Source organism: Lepidothrix coronata, unplaced genomic scaffold, assembly GCF_001604755.1.
Source record: "Lepidothrix coronata isolate B3197 unplaced genomic scaffold, Lepidothrix_coronata-1.0 Scaffold2, whole genome shotgun sequence".
In the NCBI taxonomy this organism is placed as follows: Eukaryota; Metazoa; Chordata; class Aves; order Passeriformes; family Pipridae; genus Lepidothrix; species Lepidothrix coronata.
Genome location: NW_016690182.1, coordinates 12,821,378 through 12,846,848, shown reverse-complemented (window position 1 = coordinate 12,846,848; position 25,471 = coordinate 12,821,378). Strand labels below are relative to the sequence as shown.

At 58.3% G+C, this 25,471-nt stretch overlaps 1 protein-coding gene across 1 annotated transcript in view; it reads right to left on the bottom strand.

Annotated features, from left to right (window-relative positions):
- Positions 1-1,176: 1,176 nt before the first annotated feature.
- BCORL1 (BCL6 corepressor-like 1) overlaps positions 1,177-25,471 on the bottom strand; it is a 24,644-nt gene continuing 349 nt past the window's right edge. The window contains exons 2-14 of the mRNA XM_017819703.1: positions 18,018-18,156; positions 15,670-15,760; positions 12,810-15,500; positions 12,353-12,518; positions 11,877-11,957; positions 11,290-11,721; positions 9,142-9,371; positions 8,831-9,037; positions 8,578-8,744; positions 8,303-8,448; positions 7,368-7,445; positions 3,005-3,158; positions 1,177-2,436 (exon numbers count right to left, since the gene is read on the bottom strand). Of these exons, the coding sequence (XP_017675192.1) occupies positions 2,160-2,436; positions 3,005-3,158; positions 7,368-7,445; positions 8,303-8,448; positions 8,578-8,744; positions 8,831-9,037; positions 9,142-9,371; positions 11,290-11,721; positions 11,877-11,957; positions 12,353-12,518; positions 12,810-15,500; positions 15,670-15,760; positions 18,018-18,103 (4,806 nt within the window). The 5' untranslated portion in view covers positions 18,104-18,156 and the 3' untranslated portion in view covers positions 1,177-2,159. The remainder of the gene's footprint in view (positions 2,437-3,004; positions 3,159-7,367; positions 7,446-8,302; positions 8,449-8,577; positions 8,745-8,830; positions 9,038-9,141; positions 9,372-11,289; positions 11,722-11,876; positions 11,958-12,352; positions 12,519-12,809; positions 15,501-15,669; positions 15,761-18,017; positions 18,157-25,471) is intronic.

Below are 25,471 nucleotides of genomic sequence, written 5' to 3'. Positions count from 1 at the left end.
ACCGAGCCGCCACCGTACTCGTGGCCGTGGCTCATCGAGACGAGTCTGTGACTGGCCACGGCGACTGTTAATAAAAGGTTTCGCCTTTCCCATCGTGCTCGCCAGTGCCTGGTCCATCGGGAGAAGGCGGGTGCAGGGAAGGCCCGCGCCGGCAGGCAGAGAGGGAGAGCCCCCGTGCTCCTTCAGCCAAGCAGAGCCCGTGCCCTTGGCCTCTCCCCTGCCTTCTGGTGCTCCAGCTCCTCTGGTTCAGATCCCTGGGCTCGGTGCTGGCTGAATCCCTTCAGGTCCCTCCCTTCCACCCACCTGCATCTGAGAGAACATTTCAGATCATAAATTTGGTGAGTTTTCCCTGCTGCTGCTCCCCCCTGCACCTCGTTGGCCTCAGGAGGAACCTCCCCAGCATGGTGGGGGTAGTAGCACCTGCACGAGCCTCTCTCCCCTCTGTTTTTGGGACCCTCCTTGACAGCTCCAGTGCTGAGAGCAGTGGGAGCAGCACTGTTCCCCCCTGGGGAGTCAGTCCTTGGTAGTGCCTGAGAAAAGCTTTGGAGAAAGCTCCAAAGCTTTCCTTCCAAAGCTTACCCCCATCAGGGCATTCCTGCTACCCTTTACAAGGAAAAAGAATAACAATACCCAGAGGAGCCCCATGAGCTCCCTCTGCTCCCGAAGGGGTGAATGAAGCCAGACAGGGACTGGTTGCCTCACAGATGGGGCTGGGGGGATGCTGAGGGCAGACAGGGCTACCCAGCCATCAGTGGTGGCATCTGGCCATGGCCAGGCTTGTCTGCAGAGCTCCCATCAGCAGGGTCGGGCAGCAGAATGCCCCCGAGTTTTTCTGGCTCAACCCGGTGCAGAGACATGGGCCCTGCAGATCCCACAGCCCCCACAGTCAACCCTCTCCCTTCCCTGAGCCACAGGCTCGAGTTGACACACATGGAAACCTGCCCAGACACAGGACACAGAAGAAAGGGCAGGAGACGTTGGGCCTGATGCAGGTTTTTTCTGTACATCAGTGTTTTTGACACCACAGCCTGTTGCTGCATATAATAAAACAGAAATCAGAAAGAGCAACCAGAATACACACCCAAAGGCAAAAAACCCTCGGCTTAAAGAAGGTGCTGCCGGGCCCCCAGGGGGAGGCTGGCAGTGAGGGTCCAAGGGGGGGACACGCCTGCCCTGGCTGGGGAGAAACACAACACAAAGAAAAAAACGAACCAACAAAAAAACCCCACCCAAGGCTCCCGCTGGGGAGCGGGGAGAGCCGGAAATCCCCCGATTGTCCCGTCCTCAGTCCTGTTAGCACCTGTACAATAAAACTGTACTGGCCCCGGAGCGGAGCAGCCTGCCCGTGCCCGCTCCCTCCCGGAGAGATGCTCCCGGGGACACCGGTGGGGAGCGGGGCAAGGAGGGGGCTTCTGCCGTGGAGACAGTCCCTGGGGCAGGGGGACAAGCTGCCGAAGCTTAGGGTGTGCTGGGGGGCCGCGGGCTGCCCCTGCCCGGGCGGCAGCCGCCTGGGACGGGGAGCAGCAGCACAAATGAGATGGAGGAAAGAGCCCGGGAGAGGATGGAGCAGCGGGGCTGGCTCCCGGCTGGGGCTGAGTGCCGGTGGCAGGAGCCAGCTCCAAAGCCAAGGGAAGGGGCTGTCCCCAGGCTGCAAGGGCCAGGACCCTCCGGGCCTGGCCAGCCTCGGGGCACGCTGGAGGAGGGCTGGGGGACGGCCTCATCCCCTGGCCCGGAGCTCACCATCACAGTGATACAGACTCAGCAAAAACAAAGAAAACATTACAAATTAAATACTAATTAAATAAATACTATGGAAGACGTTGGGAAGGGGAGGGCAAACGGAGAGGCGCAGTTCCTGGGGGTCCAGCGGGGAGGGGCGGCGGCTCCCACCACCCCTCACTGCCCCGTGAGCCCCGTGGAGGGGCTCCATCACCCACTGGGGCTGGGTGGGATGGCAGCGGCAGCGACCGCCACTGCTCGTGGCCAAGGGACCCCGGGAAGTCCTTGGAGGCGAGGGTCCTCCCTCCCCAGCTGCAGGAGACCCTGAGGAGAGGAGGAGTGGCTGCCCAAAGACTCGGGTCCCTGCTGCTGGCGCTAAGAGAGCTGCTTCCCCTTGGTCCTTATTATTGCCTCGCGATGCCGGGAGCGACCCGTCCCCGTCAGCTGCTCCAGGCCTGGTACTCCACCGCCGAGCCCAGCAGCTGCAGCAGCTCGGGCTCGTAGTGCACCAGCTCCACAGTCTCTGCCGTGCCCGGTGCTGGCTCGGGGCTCGCCGGCACCTCCTCCTGTGCCAGCACCTGGCTCAGGGACACCTGGCGTTGGAACTCTGCCCGGGGCAGCGTGGCGATCTCCAAGTGTGGGAAGCGGGCCTGGAATATGCGTGAGGACAGCTTCAGCCGCTTGAGCACGTCCGAGAAGAGGAACCAGTTGCAGGGCCTGAGAGGACGGCAAGAGGACGGTGGGTTAGGGGTGGAGGGGCTGTAGGCACAGTGCCCACCTCCCAGGGAGGAAAAAGGGGAGCTTCCTGACAGGCATGGCACAGGCACCCATGGCAGCAGGATGTGCCTGCCCAGGGAGCAGGACTGCGTGGGGGGGAACCCTGATGAGCCTCTCCTGCTCCCTGAGAACATTCCAGGTTGCCCCAAGCGAGGCAGCGCTGCTTCCCCAACTTCCCCAGCACTGCAGCCACAACTTCCCCTCTGTTGCCCAGAGCAGCTGTGGCTGCCCCATCCCTGGAAGTGTTCCAGGCCAGGCTGGACAGGGCTTGGACCAAGCTGGGATAGTGGAAGGCGGATGGCAAGGGGTTGAAATGGGATGAGCTTTAAGGCCCTTCCCAACCCAAACCATTCTGGGATTCTGTGACGATTCTGTGAAAATAACCACCTGAGATACACCAACTGCTCTTCACCCTGTCGGAATGACTGACGTGCTGGACGTGGTGCTGCCTGTGCCAGGGCTGTGGCCCCCCGTGGTACTGCCCTCTGCTCCAGGGAAGGATACTCACCCCCGGGAGACGGACACTTGGAGGTTGTAGCTGGGAAGCAGTGGCTTGTCTGAGAACTCAAACATGAAGTTGTCTGCTTCTTGCTCCTCTTCCTCCTGGTCTGAACTCCCCGGAGGGTTGAGCAGAAGGTCACAGCCGATGGTGTCCTTCCCCTCTGCAATAGGCAGGACAGAGGTTGGCACCACTCACAGTCACACAGCAGCCAGTGCTGGCACTCCCTGGGGATGGCTCTGGCCGCTGCCACAACCCCACGAGCACCTTCCCACAACACCCCAGCAGCCATATGTGAGCTGTGTCTCTCCTGCTCTCCCCAGCCTCTCGTCCCAGAGGTACATGGAGTGAGCGTTGGCTGCTCTGCACAGTGAGACTCTGTTTGCTGACCAGGTCACGTGGAAAGAACATCCCAAGTCATGGCAGGAACCTCAGGTGTGCTGTGATCCCACAGGTGGGACAGGGCACAACCTGCACCATGAGCTACCCCACTGGCAGACCCCAGACTGTCCCTGACCTGGCCTTGGCCCCTCTGCCATGCCAGCACAGCCCTCCTCAGCCTGGAAGAGCCTGGAACAGTGAGGTAGGAGGTGGATGTAGAGAGGCTTTGCCTGCACAGGCCCTACTAAGGAAGGCACAGCAAGTGCTCTGCTCAAGAGCTTCTCCACCCAGATCCCACCCTCAGAACATCCAGAAGGTGATCCAGAGAAGCCAGCACCAGGGAGGACAGTCTTTGTTTGTGCCAACAAAGAGTAATCCAACCAAGCAAACATGAGGGGAAATTTAGGTTAGATATACAGAAGTTCCTCTCTGCGAGGGTGGTGAGGCCCTGGCAAAGGTTGCCCAGAGAAGCCGTGGCTGCGCCATCCCTGGAAGTGTTGGACGAGGCTTGGAGAAACCTGGCCCAGTGGAAGGTGTCCCTGCCCATGGCAGGGGGGTGGAACTAAACCGTCTTTGAGGTCCCTTCCAACCCAAACCACTCCATGGTTCTATGACTTATAGAATCCACCCTGCAGATAAAAGCTGGCTATTCCAGGAGGCACCTGAGTTCCAGCAGGACCCGAGTCCAGAGGAGATGGAGAACAGCATGCTGGATCCATAAACCATTTAAAGACAGTCAAATTTCTTATTCACCAATCTGAAAAGCTCCTGCTGAAAAGGAGCTTGCTGCCTGGATTTTATTATTAAGAGGTATGAATAGTCTTGGTTTTGCAGAGTGGTTTTGTACCAGTGAGATAATACCTGATAACTCCAAAAACTTCCAGAAAATAGAGTTTAGATTCTATAGAGAGCAGCCAGACCCAATGTGCTGGTGAACAAATAAACCAATCATGTAGAAGTTCAACATCATGCATGAGAGAAAAGGCTAAAAACAAACAAACAAAAAATCTTCTGGTTCGAGGAAGGTCCACACACCAGACTGCTCACCCGGCACGGATGGGATTCCAGTAGAGGAACAACAGCAGATGACAGGAGACACTGGTTCAAACAGGGTCTCAGAGAAAAATAGAGTCATTTATTAGTGCTGCCAAGGGAAAAAAATCCCTAAGAAACAGAAAAGCAGAGTGCTGAAATCGTCAGAATTCGCTGTAGAACAGGACAAAAATAAGTGACACGGATATTGATCCGATGTCGCTGCTGGCAAAGCTCAGATATTTGCACTGAAAAACCTCAAGTTTCTTGAGCAATGCAGGAAAAAGAGAATTAAATGCATTTAAAGTGGTAAAAATAGGGCCCAGTGTCTGTCCTGAAAGCTCAGTCCTGTCTGTCAGGAGAGTGAAGGCTGGGACAAGGACAGGAACATCCTGTACCACTGCAGGAGACAATCAGGCACAACAATGTCTGTCCCAGGTGGAGACAAACCCCAGAGTGGGACTTTGTGGCTGGAGCTCCAGCAGCACCAAGTCCAGGACACTGATGACTTTTCCACACTTGGACCTCAGAGATCCCACACCCTGGCTTCCCTCATTATCCTTCTGCCCCCAGAGATTTGCAGACTTCAAGGAAAATGTGGACAACATTCCTGCCTCAAAGAATAGCAACAGCTCGAGCAGGGCCTGGGATTTCTCCTCTACACTGAGGGACGAGCAGTGCTTCAGCTGGTGGAGCTGATGGAAAGGGAGACTCCAAAGGGATGATCTGGGAGGAGCTGTTTGCTGCCTGTGACAACTGGGAGCAGCTTGGTTATTCCAGAGCAGAACCTGCCTTGGGCTGTACCCACTCCAGGTGACCCGAGGCAACTGCTGAGGTATCTGAGCCATTTCAGGACACCCAGTAAACACGGTGTAAAGAAACCAACCCCATGTTTCAGACTCGGGCATCCTGCTTTTCCTGCAGCACTGGCAGCAACCGGCGGCAGTGCCTGACAGAGCGCAGGTGACACAGGGTGACACCGCCACTGCACCGCTGCTGTAAGCTGATCTCAGGAGGATGGCGAGCAAGGTCCCTTCCTGTGCCTGCTGGAAACAGACCTGGCAGAGCAAGGGATCACTTCCCAGCTGGGTTAGCTCTCGCCTTGCCAGGCAGCCTCCCAAAGGCAGCACAGGGAATGCTTCGTGGATGGGGCAGAAGGAGGGATGGCGTGCTCGGCCCTTGGACAGCAGCATGGCACAGCTCCATCTTGGGGTCTCCCTGAGCCAGAGATGGAAATACCCTACAAGCAAGACCAAAGCCACAGGGCTCGAGAACCTTTTTGCAGCTGACATTTCCCCAGGGACCATCGCCCCCACGTCTGGGAGAACCTCTGTTCTCCACAGGGGTACCTGTTAAAGCCTGGAGCACCAGAGGTGTGAACATCAGCCCAACCAACACTGGAAGGAACTTTCCAGTACAGAAAGGATGAAATGATGCTTCCAGGGAAGGGTAGAGGCAGATCAGTGTGGAATTTGTCTGGCTTGTTAACAGCTTCAGGTTGCCCAGGAGAGAAGGAAAACCTGGCAGATGGCACCATGTGAGTAACAGGGACCCAGCAGAGACATATCCACAGCGGCCAGGACTCGGTGTGAAGTCCCACTGGATGAGGTTGGACGTGTGGTGGTCTTTCACCACTCCCAAATAAAGAAATACTCTGAAAAGCTCAATGAAGGTCCAGGTGCAGGAAAAGAAGTGCAGTCCCCAGCTCTCCCTGTGGAGATTTTCCATGTGTTAGCCAAGGATCCAAGTAAGGCCCTTTGAGCAGTGGACTGCCATCACTGTGGCATCCCGGTCCTCCTCCACCCCCAAGTAACACCTAAAGAGTCAGTGATGGTTTGCTTACTGAAGAAACAATATCTTTCTTTTTGCCTACAGGGGTGGAAAACAGAAATGTGGGAAGACAGCAGCCTACAGCCTAAGACAAGAGCTTCCAGAGGAAAGGACACAAGTAGATACCAAAACTCAAGCACAAAGCTCTCTGGGCAACTAGGAACTCAGTAGTGACCAAAGAGAGCCAAACTCTCCTATCCACGAATTCACACACCATTTTCCTTCCTTGTTTATCAGAGAAATCCAAGTGGGAACCAGTGATAAATCAAAAAGAGTAATATCTTTAAAAATATCACCAAGAACAGCTATTTTTCCTTCATAAAGGCTGGTGAGAGCTTCAAGAGTAAGAAAATTCGAGGAAGGAGGCTGAGGTTTCAACCGTTTCCTTGGCAGGCCTGAGGTACAACAGCCTACAAACAGTGCTCTTAGGAGTGCAGAATTTCTCTTGTTCCAGAATGGAGAGACATCAGGGTCCTCCAAGGATAAGTCCTCTACCAAGAGCACTCTCCTGAATGTATCAGACTTTTTTCGTTTCTAGAAGGATGTTGGAAACAATGAAGGTGAGCAACTAAAATCAACAAGCAGCCTTTCAGCCTGCCAGCAGCTGGAGGGACTCCACTGTGCCACAGGCCCATGCCAGATCCAGAACATCTTCACTGGGAAATGCCTGGTGTTGTAAGAAGAGGACCTCCCCTGGATAAACACCTCCCCTCCAAAGCAGAGGAGAGGGATGGGCAGCTCTGGAAACCACGGAAGTTCAAGACTGCTATAGCTTAAAGGAAAGAGTATGTCCTTCACCTTCCTTGGGCTTACCTTGGTGACTGGTTAGCAAGGGAGCAACAAGAACTGCCAGGAGAATGACACGCTCTGGGACTGATATCCAAAGACCCTCAGGAATTACCAGCAGCACTTGGGAGCCCAGCCCTGCACTTGGAGGGATGCACACATGCAGTTTCCCACAGAAAAAATCCCTTTCAGGAGCAACTCCCAGCATGTAACACCACAGAAAAGTCTCTCTCCAAGGTGTGAGTGGGGAGGGATGTGGACAAACCCGAGGGAACGATGTGTTGTTACCTGGCATCACCTCCTGCTCTGCTGCTGTCAGTGACCCGGCTCAGACTGCACTCACCTAGCACAGAGCTGCTGTAGAAGTCCCAGGCTGTCCGAGGGTCTCCGTCGGAGCGGCCCTGGAGATCCGACAGGTAATCTAGAGAGGGAGAATCGAGAGGGTTAATGGAGCAAAGCACAATCCTGGCATGCATATCCACTGATCTGGGGGGGAGCTGCTCCACCCCTCCTGCTTTTCCCACTTGGGCAAAGGCTGAACCATGGCTTGCAGGAAGGGTGACCCTGCTCAGGAGAGGACATCACCCTAGGCCCCAGGTCAGGAAATGGGAGCTGAAAAGGGAAAACAACTGACAACATCAAGTGGCTTGGAAAGAAAGGTTCTCAGGGTGGTCCTGAGCTCCAAATCAGCCCCCCAACACCTGCATGTGGAGTTGAGCCTGGAGGAGCTCAGACAGTGGGCAAACAGGGTTTTTTGACACTGGAGATTTTCTGTCTTGTGTGTACCTGAGGACCACTACTACTCTGGCTGTCCCTTCTGTTGGGAGAACCCACAACACTCATCTTGCATGTACATACATGGTGCCAAATGCAGCCATAGGGAACCAAAATGGCCCTTTCTGTCAGCAGCAGCATTTGGGCAGTGCTGCTTTTGCACAGAAGGCAGCACTATTTGGCACCAAAAATATGTTCACTTAGGTTAGGCAGCAGAACCAGGGACTGTGGAACAGTGTCTCCGTGCAGAGCACTGTCTTTAGCTGTGTGACCACAGCACCGTAACCTCCTCGCACACTGAAGACTGAAAAGTGTCTTGTATCTTATATAGGAAAGATACAACTCTACAGTTAAAGTTTGGGTGGTAAAAACACGCTTGTGTGACAGGACAGAGCTAAAATGATGAGTCACCTGCTGCTCAAGCCCTTTGACACCCAGACTTGGCCCTGCACGCTGCCAGAGGGGAAGGACGGGAGCGCTGTCACCCCCACGCCTGACACCTACCACAGAGGAAGCGCTTCATCACATCGCTGGTGGCCAACTTCACTGCTGTCTGCCCAGAGTACGTGGCCAGAGTGGGATCAGCACCATAGGAAAGTAGAAGCCACATGGTTTCCAGGTTGTCATTCGCTACTGCATCATGGACGGGCCTGCAAGGACGGAAGCAGGAAGAGACCGGGCGTTCGCTAAGGAAATGCTCTGGTTTGGGTTAGGACCGATTTAGTGACGACTGACAGCTCCTCCCGAAGAGCCTGCCCTTGCCCAGGCGTGCCCCTCACCTGGTGCCGTCCTGGGCGCTGCAGTTGACGTTGGCGCCGTGCTCCAGCAGGATGTGCAGGATGTCGATCCAGCCGCGCGCGCAGGCCTCGTGCAGGGCCGTGTACCCCGCGTTGTCGCGGTGGTTCACGTCGCTGCTCTTCTTCTGCAGGCAGTACAGCACCACGTCCTGCGCCAACGAGAGCACGGTGGCCGTCACACACCGGCCTGGGGGAGCTGGCGGGGGGCACAGGGCAGGGGGGCACCAGCACTCACCTTGTAGCCCAGGCGAGCCGCTCGCTGCAGGAGGGTCTCCCCTGCGTTCTTGTTCACGATCAGCCGCCGAGCTCCAGGAGGAACGTTCTGGGCCGTGGGCGATTCCGGGGAGCTCCCTGGGCTGACCCGATGGGTCTTACAAACTGTCCACAAGTCCTGGGGCTTCTTCGGAGAGCATGTTTTGGGCTGGTTGCAGCAGCCTTTCCCCTGGGAAAGGAAGGAATACAACTCCTTGACACGTGACTCACAGGAGACCCCTGTGAGAACCCTCTTCTCCCCACACATTTTCCCCACATCCCTCCAAGCCATACCTTCCCCTCATCACAGATCCCTGCCAGGTGTTTGGTTTTGCATTTGCGTTTTCCTGATGGTTTCTCCAGCTCTTCTTGGACGGGAGAGCTGTCAGAGTGCTCCAGGAAGAAGCCATTCCGAAAGTCTGTGCGTCCTTGAGATTTCCGGGGGGATGGGGACAGCCTGCTCCTCAGCTGTAGCTCTGTGCCTTTACCCTTCCCAGACTCCTTCTGCTTCCGGTGCCTAAAATCTAAATGAAAAATGGGAATGAGGAGCTTTGGGCATTTTATTTGGGAACAAACATTTCATTTCTAGGTGGGGATCTGGGAGATGTCCAGGTGGGTTGGTTCAAGGGACCAAGAGGATAAACTGCAGGAACAAAACTTTCCATCTCTTAGGGACAATGCTGCCTCCAGTGCCACAGCAGGTTTTTTAGATCTCCAGGAGCAGCATCTTCAGATTCCACACTATGCTGAGACTCTGAGGCCTCCACATCAAGTACCACACATAACTTTCACTTATGTCCTGCTATTGCTAGGAAGCAGGGACCACAGATCTTGTACAGAAAAATGTGTTTGGACAAGATACCAAGGCAGAACCACAAACAAAATCTCAAAGCCAGCATGTCTCAGGTACTGTTGTGCTGTTCTGGTCTCCACACCTCAGGAAGAATGGAGTGGGAATGGGAAAGGCAACCAAAATGATGCAGGAGTGGAGATATCACCCAACAAGAGAGACTGTGACTCCTCAGTCTGGAGAAGGTAGAAAAGGATGTGACCAAAATTTGCAAAAATCCTGAAAGGGTGAATCTTGCTCACTCAACCCTGCAGCACAAGACTTACTGACACTCAATGAAATGAGTAAAAGATCAGTTCGAAACAGACACTTCAGGCTCCACTGCCACTGGAGGTGGCTTCAGCCTTAACTTCTGAATCCAAACTACTGCAGCTCACCTATCTGAGGGCCAAGCAAGCACCCCCTGAGGAAAACCTGACAGGCAGACACTCTCAACACGTGTGGTAAACCTGCTGGAGAAAACCCTTCTGAATGCTGCTGCACTCAAACCTCCTTCCAGGCTCCTATTCTGAACAGGAGGCATCCTGAGAGCACCCCCGAGTAGCCAAGATGTGGGGAAGCCCATTTGAAACTTTGTTCCTGGTCTGACAGAGGTTCTCAGACAATGAGGTGATAGTGTAACACTGCTGAAGCAGAAACCTGGCTTGAGAGATCAGCTGGTGGGAGGACAGCGGCCACCTCTGCTCCTCAGAGCGGCTCAGCAGCACCTCAGCCTCTCCCAAGAAGTGTCAGTCTGAGCTTGGATGTGGCAGAAGGCAACAGGTCTGTGGCCACCACATCCCCTCCAAGAGCACAGCCCAAGTTAGTGGAGGGCTGGCAGAGGTGCTGTCCCTGACAACTTCTCCCCCCTGCAGAAGTTGCCTTTGTGACCCCGGACACAGCTACGAGCTACAGGCACACACTGAGCCATCAGACACCAAGGGATGTGTGTCCCTGCACAGGGAGAAGGGACTGTAGGGACTGCTGCCCTCAGGGGAATGCTGATCATGGGTTTAGATTTAGGTCTGGCAGTTGTGGAGGAAGGAGCAAGAGCAGTGGCAGAGCAGAGACAGGCACAGGCGGGCGCACGGCGCGCTCCTCCTCGCACGTACAAAGCACAGAGAGGGGTTCCTCCATCACTCCATTCTTGTTAATCCTCTCACCCTCCTGCTCCCTGGTGCAAATCTGCAAGTTGCCTTCACAAAGCAAGACAAAGCCAAGAGCAGCCCAGCTGAATCGTGATGGCTCCACGTCCCTCTGCGCTAGCCCAGAATGCTGAGCAGTGCTCCCAGGGGCACATGGCTTGTCCAGAAATATTCCACTGTGCTACCTCCTCCCATTCTTGTTTTCCCACGCCCTCTGTCTTAATCTGAGGGTAAGATCAGTGTCTAATTGGCCACATAAATTGCTGTTTACTGCTCTGGAATTTACTGCAAATGTTTCTGAAAGAAGAGCCAATTGATTGAAGTGGCCCATGCTGTAGCCATCAAGTAATTAAAAAGGACAGAGTTTCATCATTACAAAAAAAAACCCCTGAAAACCAAAATCCCCCAAAAATCTCACTGTAACACTGGTTTCCAGTTTGTCACCAGAACCCCCTTCCCAGGTTGTACCTCCTTTGGATTTCCGCCTCCGGTGGGGATAGCCCACTTGCTCCTCCTCCCGCTCAGTCAGATATTCCCCTGTCTGGTATTTCCGACTTTTCTGCCGTCTCCTTTTCTTCCTTTTGATGTGGCCGTCTTCCTCCTCCTCCTCCTCCTCATTGGGCTCCCACAGCTGCCTGGGTGATTCTGCTCTCCAGGGCAGCTCGCGGGTCCTCCTCGTGTAACAGCTGTTCCTCTCGGACGCAGATCTGTCCCTGTCCCTGCGGCTGTGGCAGTGGGATGTCCTGTGGGATTTGCGCAGCTTGCGATGTTTTGAGGATGTCTCCTCCTCCTCCTCTTCCTCCTCCTCTTCTTCCTGATCCTCCTCCAGCAATGGCAAAATCTCCTGACTGGTCACATCACACTCTCCCGTCACACCAGCAGAAGAGCCAGCGACGCTTCCTGCAAAAAAGCGGGATTTCTAGCTGACAAAAAAGCCAAGAGGTTCCACAAGACAAAGCCTTAAAGCAGAACAGAACACAGAGACAAGGCCACATGAAAAGGGAATGCTCCCAGTCCGCCCAGGACTGCCACTGGGGGCCCTGACACCAACTCACCTGACTGACTGCGCGTCCGGCTGCTCAGCACCACCGGAATGAAATCCCGAAAGTTGTTCTTGGGCTTCTTCTCCAGGTAACCTGTGTGGAAAACCGAGCCTTGAGAAAACACATCACGGGCCTGTAGCCTGGGAAGGGCAGTGCAGTGCTCCCACAGCAGGAGCTGCTGCAATGGGACAAGGGGGATGGCTTTAAACTGCAGGAGATCGGTTTAGGTTGGATATAGGGAAGAAGTTTTTGACAATGAGGGTGGTAAAACCCTGTCACACAGGTTCTCCAGAGAGATGCGGGATCCCCCATCCCTGGAAACATCCAAGGTCGGGTTAGACAGGGCTTGGAGCAACCTGGGCTGGTGGCAACTGTCCCTGTCCACAGCAGGCGGTGGAACAAGATGAACTTTAAGATCCCTTAAGGGATCAGTTTGGCCCCTCAGGTAGCCTGACCCTGCAGTAACCCCCTGCCGTTCCCAAGAGTACCTTCCTCATGGCCGTCCCCTCGGTGTGCCGGAGATGGGCACTCGTTCTTCGCTGGCCTCCTGCGCTTGCGCTTTACCCTGAGGCTGTTGTGATCTGTGATGGAGCCCAGGCTGCCTCGGCCTTCCCGCTTGCCAAGCTCATGTGGATTGTCGTGGTGCTTTTGCCACTGTGAAGGGAGGACACAGGCTGAAGCTGGAGCTGCCAACTGACCGAGCTGGAGCAGCACAGAAGAGACAAAACTCCGTCCCCCACTCATCACACTGGTGCCCTCCAGCGTTTTTGACACTCCAGATCCATTTTTGCCTTGGATAACCTGCGGCACAGGTACATTCCCCACAGCCAGGCAATGCCCAGAGCATGGGTAGAATGCCCTGTGCCCTCAGCCGCCCCCACCATGAGCGCTCCCTCCTCTCCCCAGCCCCACCATGACCCAGCAGTCCCAGCCCGTCCCACCCACCTTCCGGCCATGCACGCTCCGGCTCCCTGACTTGCTCGGGGACTCCTCGCCATCCTGGCCTTGGCACTTCAGTCTCTTGTGGCTCTGCCTGGTATCCCCATCGTGCTGCCGCTTGGCCTTGCAGCGCGTGCTGCCCTCCTGCTTGATCTGTCCCGTTCCTTTGAGCTTGGCCTCGGCGAAGGCCTGGGGAGCAGCCCCGGCCTGCAGGCAGGTCACAGACGGAAAGGACACGTCACACTCCACTCGCTCCTTCTTGACCCTGCACAGATCCACCTGCCGCACACAAGGGAGGGGCTCCGCAGCCGGCGGCTCCTGGGAGCCCTCACAGCCCGGCTCCTTGCGCTGGCTCTCCGTGGGCACTTCCGGCACCACCCGCAGGCCCTGCTGCCCAGCCACGGGCAGGTCGTGCGACAAATATGCCGCTAACACTTGGTTTTTGGGTTTTGCATCTGACTGTTTGAGGCTACAGCTCCCCTGGGGAGCCTCAGTCTGTGCGTTGCCCTCCTGACCGGAGCCAGCCTCCGGCTGGGTGCACTCCTGACTCTTCGGAGCGTTGTCCAGCTTTCCTGTCCCCCCTTTCCCATCCAAAGCGCTGGTCTGAAGAGCTGGACCTGCCTCCAGCGGGGCTGGGTTGGCCGGCTCCTCGTAGGGCTTGGGCAAGACCCGGCAGCTCTTGCTCTTGGCTGTAGCTTCCCGTTCCTGAGGTGAGAGCCGGGGCAGCCCCTCCAGCAGGCTCTGGGCAGCCGTGCTGGGCTCTGCGGGCTGCACACTCGGGAATGCCGGGAGCTCACCTGCTCCAGCTGGCTTGCAGGGGCTGCTCTGGTTTGGGGGCAGCTGTCCTGCTGTGGAGATGCCGATGGAAAGCAGAGGGGTTTGATGGTAAGGAGACCAGCCCAGAGGCAGAAGCTGAGGATTGGAAGGTTTTCCGTTGACAGGGCATCGTGGGTAGACACTTCCCTGGACGGGATTCCAGGTGGAGATGTCCTTGGACTGACACAAAGGAGCTCCTGGAGCAACTCTGCCATGAAGTCTTTTGGCAGGATCCTGCTGTCCTTCTGCAATGACCTGGTTGGCCTTCTTCCCACAGGGAACGCTGGCGCTGCGGGGCTCGCCCTGGTCGATGATGGAGATGGGCTCCTGCTTGGGCAGGTGGCGCGGGTCCCTGCCGAGGCTCATGCCGGGGTCCTTGCTGAGCAGCAGCGAGGCGGGCACTGGGTTGGCGACGCCGACGTAGGTGCCGGGAATGGTGCTGATAAGCGTGGTGTTCTTCACCCAGGAGCCCTGCTCGCCGTTGCGCAGAAACTCAGGGAAGATGACCAAGGGTGGGGTGGTGCCAAGACACGAGGTGACGCTGCTGCCTGCGGCCTGGGCCGCGCGCTGGGACTTGGAGAGGACGGTGGTGAGCAGGGCTTTGCCGCTGGTGTGCACGGGGGTGAGGATGGGCATGGGGGGGGTCTTGCGCTGGCTGGGCGGGGGCAGTTTCTGGCGGTTGGACTTGGAGGAGAGATCGAGAGGCATCTCACTGTACTCTGGGGATGAGACCATCTCACGCTCCAGCTGGGGAGGGGACTTCAGAGGAGACAGGGAAGTGGCAGCCCCTGGAGCGTGTGGCTCGGGAGCTGCTGGAGCTCTGGCCTGCGCTGTGGTGCCGGAGGAGGGAGCGGCACTCCCACCTGGTGCTGCCGGTGGAGCCTGGCTGGAGGGCAGGGCCGGGCCAGAGGGCAGGGCTGGGCCAGAGGGCAGGGCTGGGCCAGAGGGCAGGGCCGGGCCAGAGGGCAGGGCTGGGCCAGAGGGCAGGGCCGGGCCAGAGGGCAGGGCCGGGCCAGAGGGCAGGGCAGGGCCAGCACTGGACAGGGGAGCACTCTCGGCCACAGCCTGGGCACCGCTTCCACCTGAGGGCGGAGGGCAGCTGAGCTGACTCACCTCCACAGACACCACTTTGGCATCCGAAGCCAAGGGCCTGGTGACAGAGAAGGTGTAGGGGTAGGAGCGCAGCTCTGGGGAAGCGATAATGCCTGGCAGGCAACGCTCGTGCAGGTAGGGAGGCAGCACAGGGAGGGTGAGTGTGGAGGAGACCCCCAGGGTGGCCGGGAGCGTGGCCACGCTGAGCGGCTGCCCACAGCTGGGCGGGGGGATGTACACCAGAGACTGGCTCGGGCTTAGCACCGCACCAGCCTGGAAGGACAGGGGCAGCTTTTGCATAGCAGGGGCCTGAGACGGGGGAAAGCACACCCTGTTCAATGTGAAGGTGGCAGGAGTGGAGGCAGAGGTGTTGCAGCTGGAGACAACCACGGACAACGTCCCTTCTGCCAGCACACCTGGCCCTTGTGCTACAGTGCTCGGGGGGGCTTTCTCCTTCCCAGCAGACTCGCTCTCTGGAGCCACGGAGCAGGCTGGGGCAGCATCAGCCTGCTTGTCACTGGGAGGATCTGCTGGTGTCCAGGCAGTGTCAGCACCACTGCTCTCCTCCTCCACAGCTCTGGGGGTTGCTGGCTCCTGCCCTCTGCCATCCCCCTGACCTGCCAGAGGGCCCAGGGCATCATCTGTCACAGTCTTTCCTGCACTCTCCGGGTTTGGGTTGGGATCAGGTGGCTGCTCCTCCAGTTTGGGTCCAAGCTTTTCCTCCACCTTGCCATCAGCATCCAGCCCCTGGGCACTGCTGCTACCACCGCTGACTGCTGTGAGCTCCACCTGCAATGAAGGGAGAAGGTGTTCCTAGGAGCCATGCAAGTGGCTCCCAGAGAAGCAGGCAGGATCTTCCCACCAAGGACACAGAGGCAGAAGCAGCAAATAGCTCTGCTTGGCCTGTTCCATCAGGGAATGGCCTTCTTGGACCCTGCCGTGCAGGCAAAGAGCTCACCTCGGAAAGGCTGCTGCTGACGCAAAACTCTTGAGACCCCAAATGCTGGGAGCTGCTCGTTTTAGACTCCTCATCAGAAAGGGGGGCTCTCCTAGGCAAGGAAAAAGACACAGCATTACAAAACCCCAAAATACCCTCCCCGGCATCCCATCCCTCCCTGTCCCTGTGTGGGACAGGGCAGCGGCTGTGCACCTTCCTTACCCACGGCCACCTGGCCTCACCGTGGGCCAGCCCAGCCCTCCCCACCGTGCTGTGCCACAGCCCAGAGCCACACACCCACTCCTGTCCCCTCTGCTTCCCATTCTGACCCATCACACCTTTCCAGTTCCATCCTCCCCTGAGCCTCATCCTGCTTGTCTCCCCTTCCACAGGCATCTCATTCCTGTTCCTCCTGCTTGCTCCCTGCCCTGGTACCCCCAGCCCAGCAAAGCTGGCTGTGGGATCTCCCTCTGGTGCTAAAGCTCTCTGGACTCAGGTGGCCCAGATAGGAGCAGCAGGTGTCCACAGCCATCCCGGTGTGCCATGTCCTGCTGACCAGCATGTCTGACCCTTTCACTCTGGAATATGATTCCTGAGTGGAAAGCCTGGATTCAGGACAAGGACTGTGACCTCCCTGGGACACTCCTGCCCTGGCAGTATTCACCAGACAGCATTTCCCCAGTGTTTAAGGAACATTGGGAAAAGCTGCTGGTGCCAGGATAAAACAGATCAAGTCTGGATTCTGTACATGACATGATTTCAGCTGGATTTGGTCCCTACATCCTGGGTTTTCACAGCAAAGTCAGAGACATGAGCTACGGGTGCAAGCTTCCTCCCTGGGCTCTGCACCCCCAGTGCCGGGATCTTGCTCCACACCCCTTGCATCAGGACCCTTCTCCGAGCTGCCTCAGTACTGGGACCCTGCTCCGTACCCGCAGCGCTGGGACCCCGCTCGCGGCTGCCTCCGTGCCGCCCGCACCGACCCTCGGCTCGATGACAGCTCGCTCAGTTCCTCCAGGCGCTCCCGACCACGCCGGCGCTCCCAGCGCTCCCCCGGACGCCCGTCACAGGCCGCGGGGCGGGGACGGCGGACGGGGCCGGGCCGCCTCGGCGCAGCCCGCGGCGGGGGGGCTGAGCGGGCCGAGGGGCCGGGGCGGGCGGGGGTCCCGGGGGTGCCGGTGGTCCCGGGCCCGGCGCGGTCCCCGCGGGGCCGGGGCGGCGCCGCGGCCGAACGCGAGGGGGAGCCCGAGCGCAGCCGCCCGCCCGCGGCCCCGCGGGGCCCGCCCGGGCACGGCGCTTCCCGGCGCTTCCCGGCCCGCCGGGACCTGCAGGGACCCCCCCGCCCGGCCCCCGGCAGCCGCCCCGGGGCAGCCCCGAGGGCGGTGCGCGGCCTCCGCCCGGCCCTGCCGAGGCTCCTCCCGGGGCGGCGGCCGCGGGGCAGCCCGTGATGCCCGCCCGTGATGCCCGCCCGTGATGCCCGCCCGCGGGGTAGGGCCCGCGCGGACGGGGCACAAGCGCTGCCCGCGATGGGATGGGGATCGCGGATGAGGGAGCGCCCGCTCAGCCCCCTCTGCCCAGACACTCCAAAATTTGACGTCTATTGTAAGCTCGGAGCGGCGCCGAGAGGTTCGGCGGGTATCGCCATCGCAGCCCTTATCTGCGTGGCGCAGGGCGCCCGGCGGTGCTGCGGGCGGCAGATCAGCTCTGCCCCGAGCCAGAGCCGGGGCTCGTCCCTGCCCACCGCTGATCCAGCGGCCTCGGGGGACGCCCCGCTAAAACCCTCGGCACTCCCGGCCAGGAATGAGAGCCATGCGCTGCCTCTGCACACGTAAAAACCTCCCTGGTTCCGGTAAACGCGTGGAACAGACGTGGTGGGCTTGAGGAAGCCACAAACTGGTCGGTTGTGAGAACAAGACCCCCGAGCCACGGCAATGAACAGGCAATGCAAAGCCATGGGGACTGCCAGGAGCTTGGCTTGATCGATTCTGCCTCCCAGCCACTAATCCTCCCTAATCTCCTGTTTGGTGGCAAGTCACAACTCTCCCATCTGATCGTTTGGTTGGTACAAACTCTCCTGGGTCACCAAAAGCTCTTGGTTCAAGATCTTTTCCTTCCTTAGCTTTGAGAGCACAGGTCTGGTAAAGCCAATAGCACATGCAGAAAACTTGGCCTTCACCACGCACAAGCAACAGATCCTCTGCAGAGACTTCGCTGGAGGCCCAGGGTGTGGGGACCCTCCTGCAATGCCATCACAGCCAACACATCCGAACCCTCCCTGCGGCTCATTTGCACCTCAGGCCATTTCAGACCCCAGCAAGTCACTTTCTCCTCTCTCCTTTTTCCCCCCGCCCGCCGCCCACGCACCTCACCTCTCCTCGTTGAGGCCACACATGCGAATCCGCTCTGTGCTGGTCCAGTTGTGCACCCCGCTGTAGAGAGGTGCTGTAGAGATCATGACAGCTGCTCCTCACCCTCTGGGACCTGCTGGGGCTCGAGGGGCCGCTCTGCCTGCAAAAGGGAAACAGAGGGTTCGGAACTCTCCCCGGGATGATCCCTTAAACAGTGCTCCTGGGAAACTCATCCCCAGCTTCGCTGCCAGGCAGAGACAGAGCGATGCCCCAGGATGCCACAAGTCTGGGAGAGGGCTAGAAGGAATCAGCAGTGCCTTGGGACAGAATCCACTCATCCTTGCACTAAACAACATTATTGCCAAAAAACCACTGGCTACCCCGAGAGTTTCACACAAATGTCTTCACACACACACACACATGCACACATGCACACGCACACACATGCACATAAGCATCCCTCAAACATTCCCCCACTTTTCTCCTCCCTCCAGAGGAACCTCCAGTGCTGGGAGCCGCCAGGCAGAGCTGTACCAAGGCGATGGTCTGTGACAGCACTGACACCCCCGAGGCTTAACAGGACTAAGGCAGTGTGTGGCGGGTCCAAGGGGCATAGCCTCAAACAAGAGGGAGTCTGGAGGGAGCAGAGGTTTGCCAACACTGCTGTCAAGGGATTATTCCCCTCCCTCCGTCAGGAAGGTGCTGGTATTCCGTGGAGTTACGGGTGGAAAACAGGAGGGAATCCAGAGATTCGGGAGCATCCACGACGCACTGTCGGCTGGGTGGAGCTTTCAGGGGAGAGCGTCGCAGCCAATCGTGCAGCGCTGGGTGTTGGAGCATTGAGGAGCTCTGCTGCTCCAGGGAAAAGGCAGCGCAGGAAGAGAGGATCTCCTGCGCTAACAAGTGGACTCAGCCGAACCAAGCAGGACTGACTGCAAAAGGGAGAGAGATGCTATCAAGGAGGTTCAGGAAAATACTAAACCCCAGAGGTAAAGCAGGCACAGAGCCACAGCAATGCTCTCGGTGCAGCGGTGGGAGTGAGAATGAGCTGAAAGCAGCACGTGATCCCAAATCTCCGTCGGATGTCTTTTCCCTGACAAACTCCTGGAGACACCAGCTCTGCATGGGACGAGCAGCAGCTTGTGCCATGAAAGGAGCCACACAGGGACCTTCTGGCCAGCGGCTCAAGGGACCGAGCAGTGGGACTGAACGGCTCCTCCTAACGCAGCTCCTCCGGGTGTCCTCACTGCAGCCTGAACGTGCCAGTGGGGATCCGCCGGAGAGGAAAAAAGGGCCAGGCACACGGGAGAAACGGGGGCAAGGCAGCTGGTGTGCCAAAGAGAAGCGACGGACCCATCTGCACGTACGAGGGCACAAGTGAGCAAACAGAGTACGGAAATCAGAGGTCGGGGAAGAGGGGAAACCTGCTAAAAACACACACTGTGAGACGGGAGCAATCCTCAATAGCGACGGGGGAGCCGGGCAGACGCCGAGGCAGAGAGCAGGGTCATACCCAAAGAGAACGAGGTGGCTTGGAGCAGGAAGGGGAGGAGTCTTTCGATGCTTGGAGAGAAATGCAACATAAAGGAAATAGGGGAACAAACAATCTGCGGGGATTTCACCATCTTAGGCTAAACTGAAAGAAGGGGAGGAGGAAGGTTCTGCCCCCGAGCACAGCAGCAGGACAGATGTTCTGGGAGGAATCAAAAGGGACCTTCTGTGCAACGGGGGAAGGGGATGCGTGTGGCTGCACAACGTGGAGCAGGAGCTGGGGACAAGCAGAGATCAGGCATGACCCTGGAATAGGTCTGGCAAGGGAGGAGTGATAACGGGGTGGTACGAGGAGCTGGGAGAAACAGCACGTTTGGAGTGCTCGAGTAAGAGCTGGTCCAAAGAGCAGGCACGACAACCACAAGAGGAGAGCTGGGAGGACACAGCGACAGAGATCAACACTGTTTCATGGATTCTTGGCCTCTATCCTCTACGGACAATGTGGGACACGTGCCAAAGACAGGCATTTCGCAGGGAACGAAGAAGAACAGAAGAGAAAAAGAATCCAGATATGAACTCAGAGAAGGAATAAAACAGGGGCCAAGCACCAGATGTGGGCTCAAGCACAAACCAGCAGAGCAACAGCATCCTTAAGAAGGCAGACCAGGGAAATGTAGGGATGAGCAGCCTCCCAAGGCCGAACCAGAGAGAGCAACCACAGCCTCCCTGGGTCAGAACACTGTTAGCCGAGTCGACACGAGGAAACTGAGCAAACCTCCCATCTACACTGGTGCAGCTGGAAGCGACTTTAAAGGGATGTAATTAAACTCGTAGGAAACCCTTGGAGAACACAACTAGGGCATGGCTTCACGTGCCTGCCTTCGAGTAGAAGAAGCTGTTGAAGAAACTGTTGAAGCCCTTCTCTCCCCTCACCCCTTCAGTCATGTCACTGAAGCCCTGCAGTGTCCCAGGGAGTTGACCTCTGTTTAAAACCCTTTTTTCCTTTATCTTTTTCCTGGCTGGACTGGTTTTAACCCATACCAGCTCCTAGATCAGCTTCACCAAGAGGGAGAGAGGGCACAGCCTGGCACAGACTCTACTTAATCCACAACGTCTGCCAAAGGAAGTGTATATGAAACCACAGTCTTATTTTGATTTAGCTAAATAGGTGCTCAGCCAATTCTAATTAACGCCAAAGCAAACGAGTTTAGAATGAAGTAAGAACATCAACGCGGCGTTCTGCATGGGGAAGCTTGTGTGGTATTAAAGCACCTTCACCTCCCAAAACAGAACGTGCCCTAAGAACTGGGAGCAAACTGTGAGAACACGCTCACCTCCAACGACAAGCTCTCGGAGAGGCTTGCAATGAAATTAACACAGTGAATTAAAAGAAAAGGGGGTTTTGTTCATTAAGGCAAAACCTCTCATCCTTTTGCAAAAGGAGAGGATGCTCCTCTGCGAACCTGCCTCTTCCAGGCTCCAGGAAAAGCAAAACAGAAGAGGTTTTCCTTGCAGTGAAAGCTTGCTTTTACTCAGGTTAGCAATGACTTGGTCATTGCAAGGAAATTCCCTTGGATTAAGTCAAGAAATTACTCCCTCTTCTGAAATACCACTGTACGGTGATGGAAACAAGTTTCCTCAGTTGAAGGTCTTTAGGAATGGATATTTTCTAATCACTATCTCTACACATATCCTCCTTGCACTAAAATCCCAACAGCACCAAGACAACCATCGTTTCAGTGCAGGCCAAGCCAGGGTTGCAGACAGGCTCCCCTGGCCTTCACCAACCAGCTCCCACTGCTGATGAGAATTAAGCCCACGGCATCTCTGTGCTGACCCCTGTTAAATCCTGTCTGTTCCCTGGCTCTCAGGGATCCCAACTTGAGTTGCCCGAGGTGAGACTTCCTAATTGTTTCCCACTGCAACACTGCCCCTCACACTCACACCTCCCACCCCACTGTTAGGCTGTTGCAAAGGCATTGCAGAGTAGATTCAGAAGCCATCCCTCCCAATGACAGAGATCCCTCGGCCGGATCAGGTCCCTGACCTGACTCAACTCTCAGCTTCTCAAGCCCTTGCCTTGGCAAACATACAAAGCAACTTCTCAGGCTGGCACCAACCTGCCAGCCACAAGTAGCCAAGGGTTTTCTAGTCACTGGGGAGTTTGGTGCTATTGGTGTTTGCCCTCACAGATGTCACAGCTACGTTGCCACCTGGTCTAACTCACTTTGATCAGATTAACCAGAGCCATGACCTCCTACAGCGTCCACCTTACGGTACCTGGGGTGGAGCCAGGCCCACTGGTGCAGGAAGAGGGCTTTTCCCTGCTCCTCCCAGAGGCAGCCACTTCTCCATGGTGCAAACACATCTCTCTGTAGGACCATGCTGCCCTGATCCCCCACAAGAAGCTTTCCATGTATTTTCCTGCTCTGTACGTTTCCAAGTACTAAAACCACTTGGAGGTCAAGGTGTTTACCCTTCCTGTCCCCCATCCCAGCCTCGGCACATGAGCTACACACCAAGCGATGGACACTGTCCCCACTGCACCCTGTCTAGGCAAGTGTGAGGTGACAGGTACTGAAACAACAGCAGCCAGTCTCCTAAAATCCCCCAGCACAAGGATTCCCTCCACCTGGCTCCAGGCAGGCACATCATCCTCGACGCAGGTGGGAGAGCACCAAGCAAAGACCCAACCAGCAGCAAGGCGCACCACTGCCAGAGCTCAGCCAACAGCACGAGTTCGCTCAGGGAGAACATCAGCTTTGCCTTTCCCCCTGCACAAGTGGCAGCCACGGCATGAGCCAGATCTGGGGATCCCACTGCCAGTCGCTCAGTGAAGCTCAGTTGCTCTGGAGCCTTTAGGGACACAGTAAACGCTGCCCCTTCGGTGGTGCCTCCACCCTCGCTGGCATTGAGTGGGCTAGCGGCGCAGAGGAAGGAAAGGGGCTCCCCAGCCTTAGGGTATGGAACAGGAGAAAGGCCATCACATCCCTCTGCAGCAGGAGATGGGGAGGACACAGTGGCTGCCTTCCCACGGCACCGTGTGGCTCCTGTGGCCAGGGGACACTGCGGAAGGCCGGGAGGGATGCACTTTGACCCTGGAAACACACCTGCGGGAAACACCTCTGAAACATTCATTCCCAGAGCAGCAAAGCCTTGAAGGAAGGGGGTTTTATCCCCCGGATGGCTACAAAATATAAAATGAGGTCAGCTGCTGGAAACTCAAGTGGGATTCTGTGCTCAGAGCGCAGCCGGCCACTTTGATGGGAGCGGGAGCAGCGGAATGAGGCGAGATGTGCCCTGTGGCTCTTCCCGGCACTCAGGTGGGCCAGAAGGGAACAGTCTGCAGTGACAGGCAGGTCTCCCTTCCCTTGCCATAGTTTGTTCACTTTGGCAATTCTTCGTTGCCATTAGTAACACAGGCAAGGAACTATATTTGTTTTGATATGTGATGGCCTGGTGTCCATTGAAGGTGCAGAGGGCTGGAGTGAGTGCCAATCCCGAGAGCTGCCCGGGGCGCCTCAGCTCCAAGCACCGCTTTGAAAACCCTCTGGAGCAAACTGCTGACAAAAAAAAAATTAAAAATTAAAGAAAAAATTAAATCAAAAGCCCCATGACAGCCCTCTCACAGGACTCACAGCAGGCACGATATGCAGCAAGGGAAAAATTTAAACTAGAAAACTGAAAGAGAGAGAACAGTTTATCTTATATTATGTTACCACTCACGCAAAGGTCAGAAACTGTAGGAGAATGGACCAGGAATGACTAGAGTGGCACAAAATCCAGCAAGGATGGGCCAGGCCACCTCTGTGGCTGTCTGGGCAGAGTAGTGCCCAGCAACGGTGGCCCCGAGCCGGGTTTGGTCCCCGCTGCCTGCACAGCAGCCCCGGCCGCTGCGGAGCTGAGCCAGGCTTTGCCTACACGCATTTGCTTAAGCTGATTTAAAGACACAGTAACACCACATGTAATTATATATCCTCGGCACGATGAATTGGAAATAAAAAAGAGAAAACCCATCCTCATTTCAGAAAAAAAATAAGTTTGCTGCACACTGGGCAGTGCTGTGATAATCGGTCCCAGCTGCTGGACAACTGGTGTCACTAAAGCCTCGCTCGCCTGCAACAACCAGGCTTGTCCCCATCAAAGCCCACGAATTTTTAAGGACTGAAAAAGAGCCATTAAGGGATGATAACATTCAAAAATATCTCTGACAAGGTGCATATCGTCCAAAATCCCACAAGCAGAGCACAGCCTCCCTTGCCCAGGAGCCAGGCTGGCATTCCAGAGCCCAGAGGTTCCAAGGTTAGCTCTGAAGGCCAAACCCCATCAGAGCCCGGGCTCTGACATCTGGAATGCGCCTCCAGACCCAGGTGACAGCAACAGAGCCAGTGCCCTCGACAGGCACCACACAGCCTCCAGCCAGCCACGGGACCAGGAGCAGCTAAACCCAAGGGCTAGCCAGGGTGATGGAAGCGGCACAGCGGGAAGGAAAGGGAAGGAAGGGAATGAAAGGCTGCTGCAGAAACGGCCAAAAAGATGCAGAGGAGCTGCGAAGGGCGCAGGATGCACCGGCCCTGCCCTGGCACTGATCCTGGGACGAGGGTGCTGGGGAGCAGATGCTCTGCGAGAGGAGAAACTTGCTTCGTCTCTATTTTAGCCTGGAAGACCTATTCCCAGTGCTGCTCTGAACCGGCCTCACCCAGGCTGGGATGAGGGCACCGATGTCGCTCACCGAAGAGCCAAGACCCCTCCCGGTACCGACCACACCGCCGCGGGAGGGCTGGTTTCCTCCCCGGTGACAGCGGCAGGAAGCGCCGCCTCCTCAGCCCGGTCCTGCCGCTGCCCGGCCATCACCGTGGGTACGGGCGGGGGGACCGGCCGCCCCCGCCGCCCCGCCCCGGGCGCGGGGGGCGTCGGCGCGGAGCGGCACCGCCCCGGCCCCGGCCACAGCCCGCCCCGAGGCCGGGACCGCGGGGGTTCCGCGGCCGAGCCCCCCGCCCGCGGCAGGGCACGTCCCGCTCCCGAGCCCCGCGAGGCCGCGGCACGGCCCACGGCCCCGCGGGGCGGGCACCCCCCCGCCCGGGACACGGCGACCCCGCGGCCGTTCCGGGGGCTTCGCCCCGCACCCCGCAGCCCTACCCGGGGCCAGGCCCCGCGGCGCTGCCCCGCGCCGGCTCCCGCAGCCCCCGGCTCAACAGTTTGCCCCCGGGGCCGCTCCCCGGCGGAGCGTCCCGCAGCCCCGGCGGCCGCGGCCGGGTCCCCGCGCTGCCGCACCGGAGCAGCCCCGGACATGGAGGTGGCGGCGGCCGCGCTGCCCCCGGGGAGGGCTCTTCCGCCACCGCCCGGCGCCCGCGGTCGGACCGGCCCCGGGCACGGTGACGGCCGGGGCGGGCTCGGGCCACGCCGCCAAACTCCGCGAGCGCCCGGCGCCGCCGTCCCGCCGCCGCCCCGGGAGCGCCGCGCTCCGCGGCCGCCCCGCCCCGCCCCGGGACCCCCCGCACCGCCCCGGCAGCGGCAGGTGCCGCCGGTGCCGAAGCCGGAGCCGCCGCGCCGGGCAGGGCAGCGGCACCGCCGCGCCGTCGCGGGGCGGGGAGCGGAGCCGCCGCCGCCGCCCCTTCGCTGCCCCCCGCCCGGCGCTGTCAGTGCCCCCCGCCCCGCCGCCCCCCCCCCCCCGCCCGCCTCGGGAAGCAGGTGCGTGCCCGCTGCCCCGCGCCGCCCCGCGCCGGACCCCGGCCCCCGCTGCCCGGGCACCCCGGGCCCGCGACGCCCCGCACCCACGGTCGGCGAGGGCAGCCGGGGGGAGAAGCGGGCGGCCCGACCCCCCCTCCCGGCCGTCCGGCCGGGGTCTCCATGGAAACGGTCCCGGGACACCCCCGGGGGCGGTGGCGGGGCGGCGCGGGGCAGCGGGCACGCACCTGCTTCCCGAGGCGGGCGGGCGGCGGAGGGCGGGGGGGCGGGGCGGGCCCCCGGCCCCCGGGGCCGGG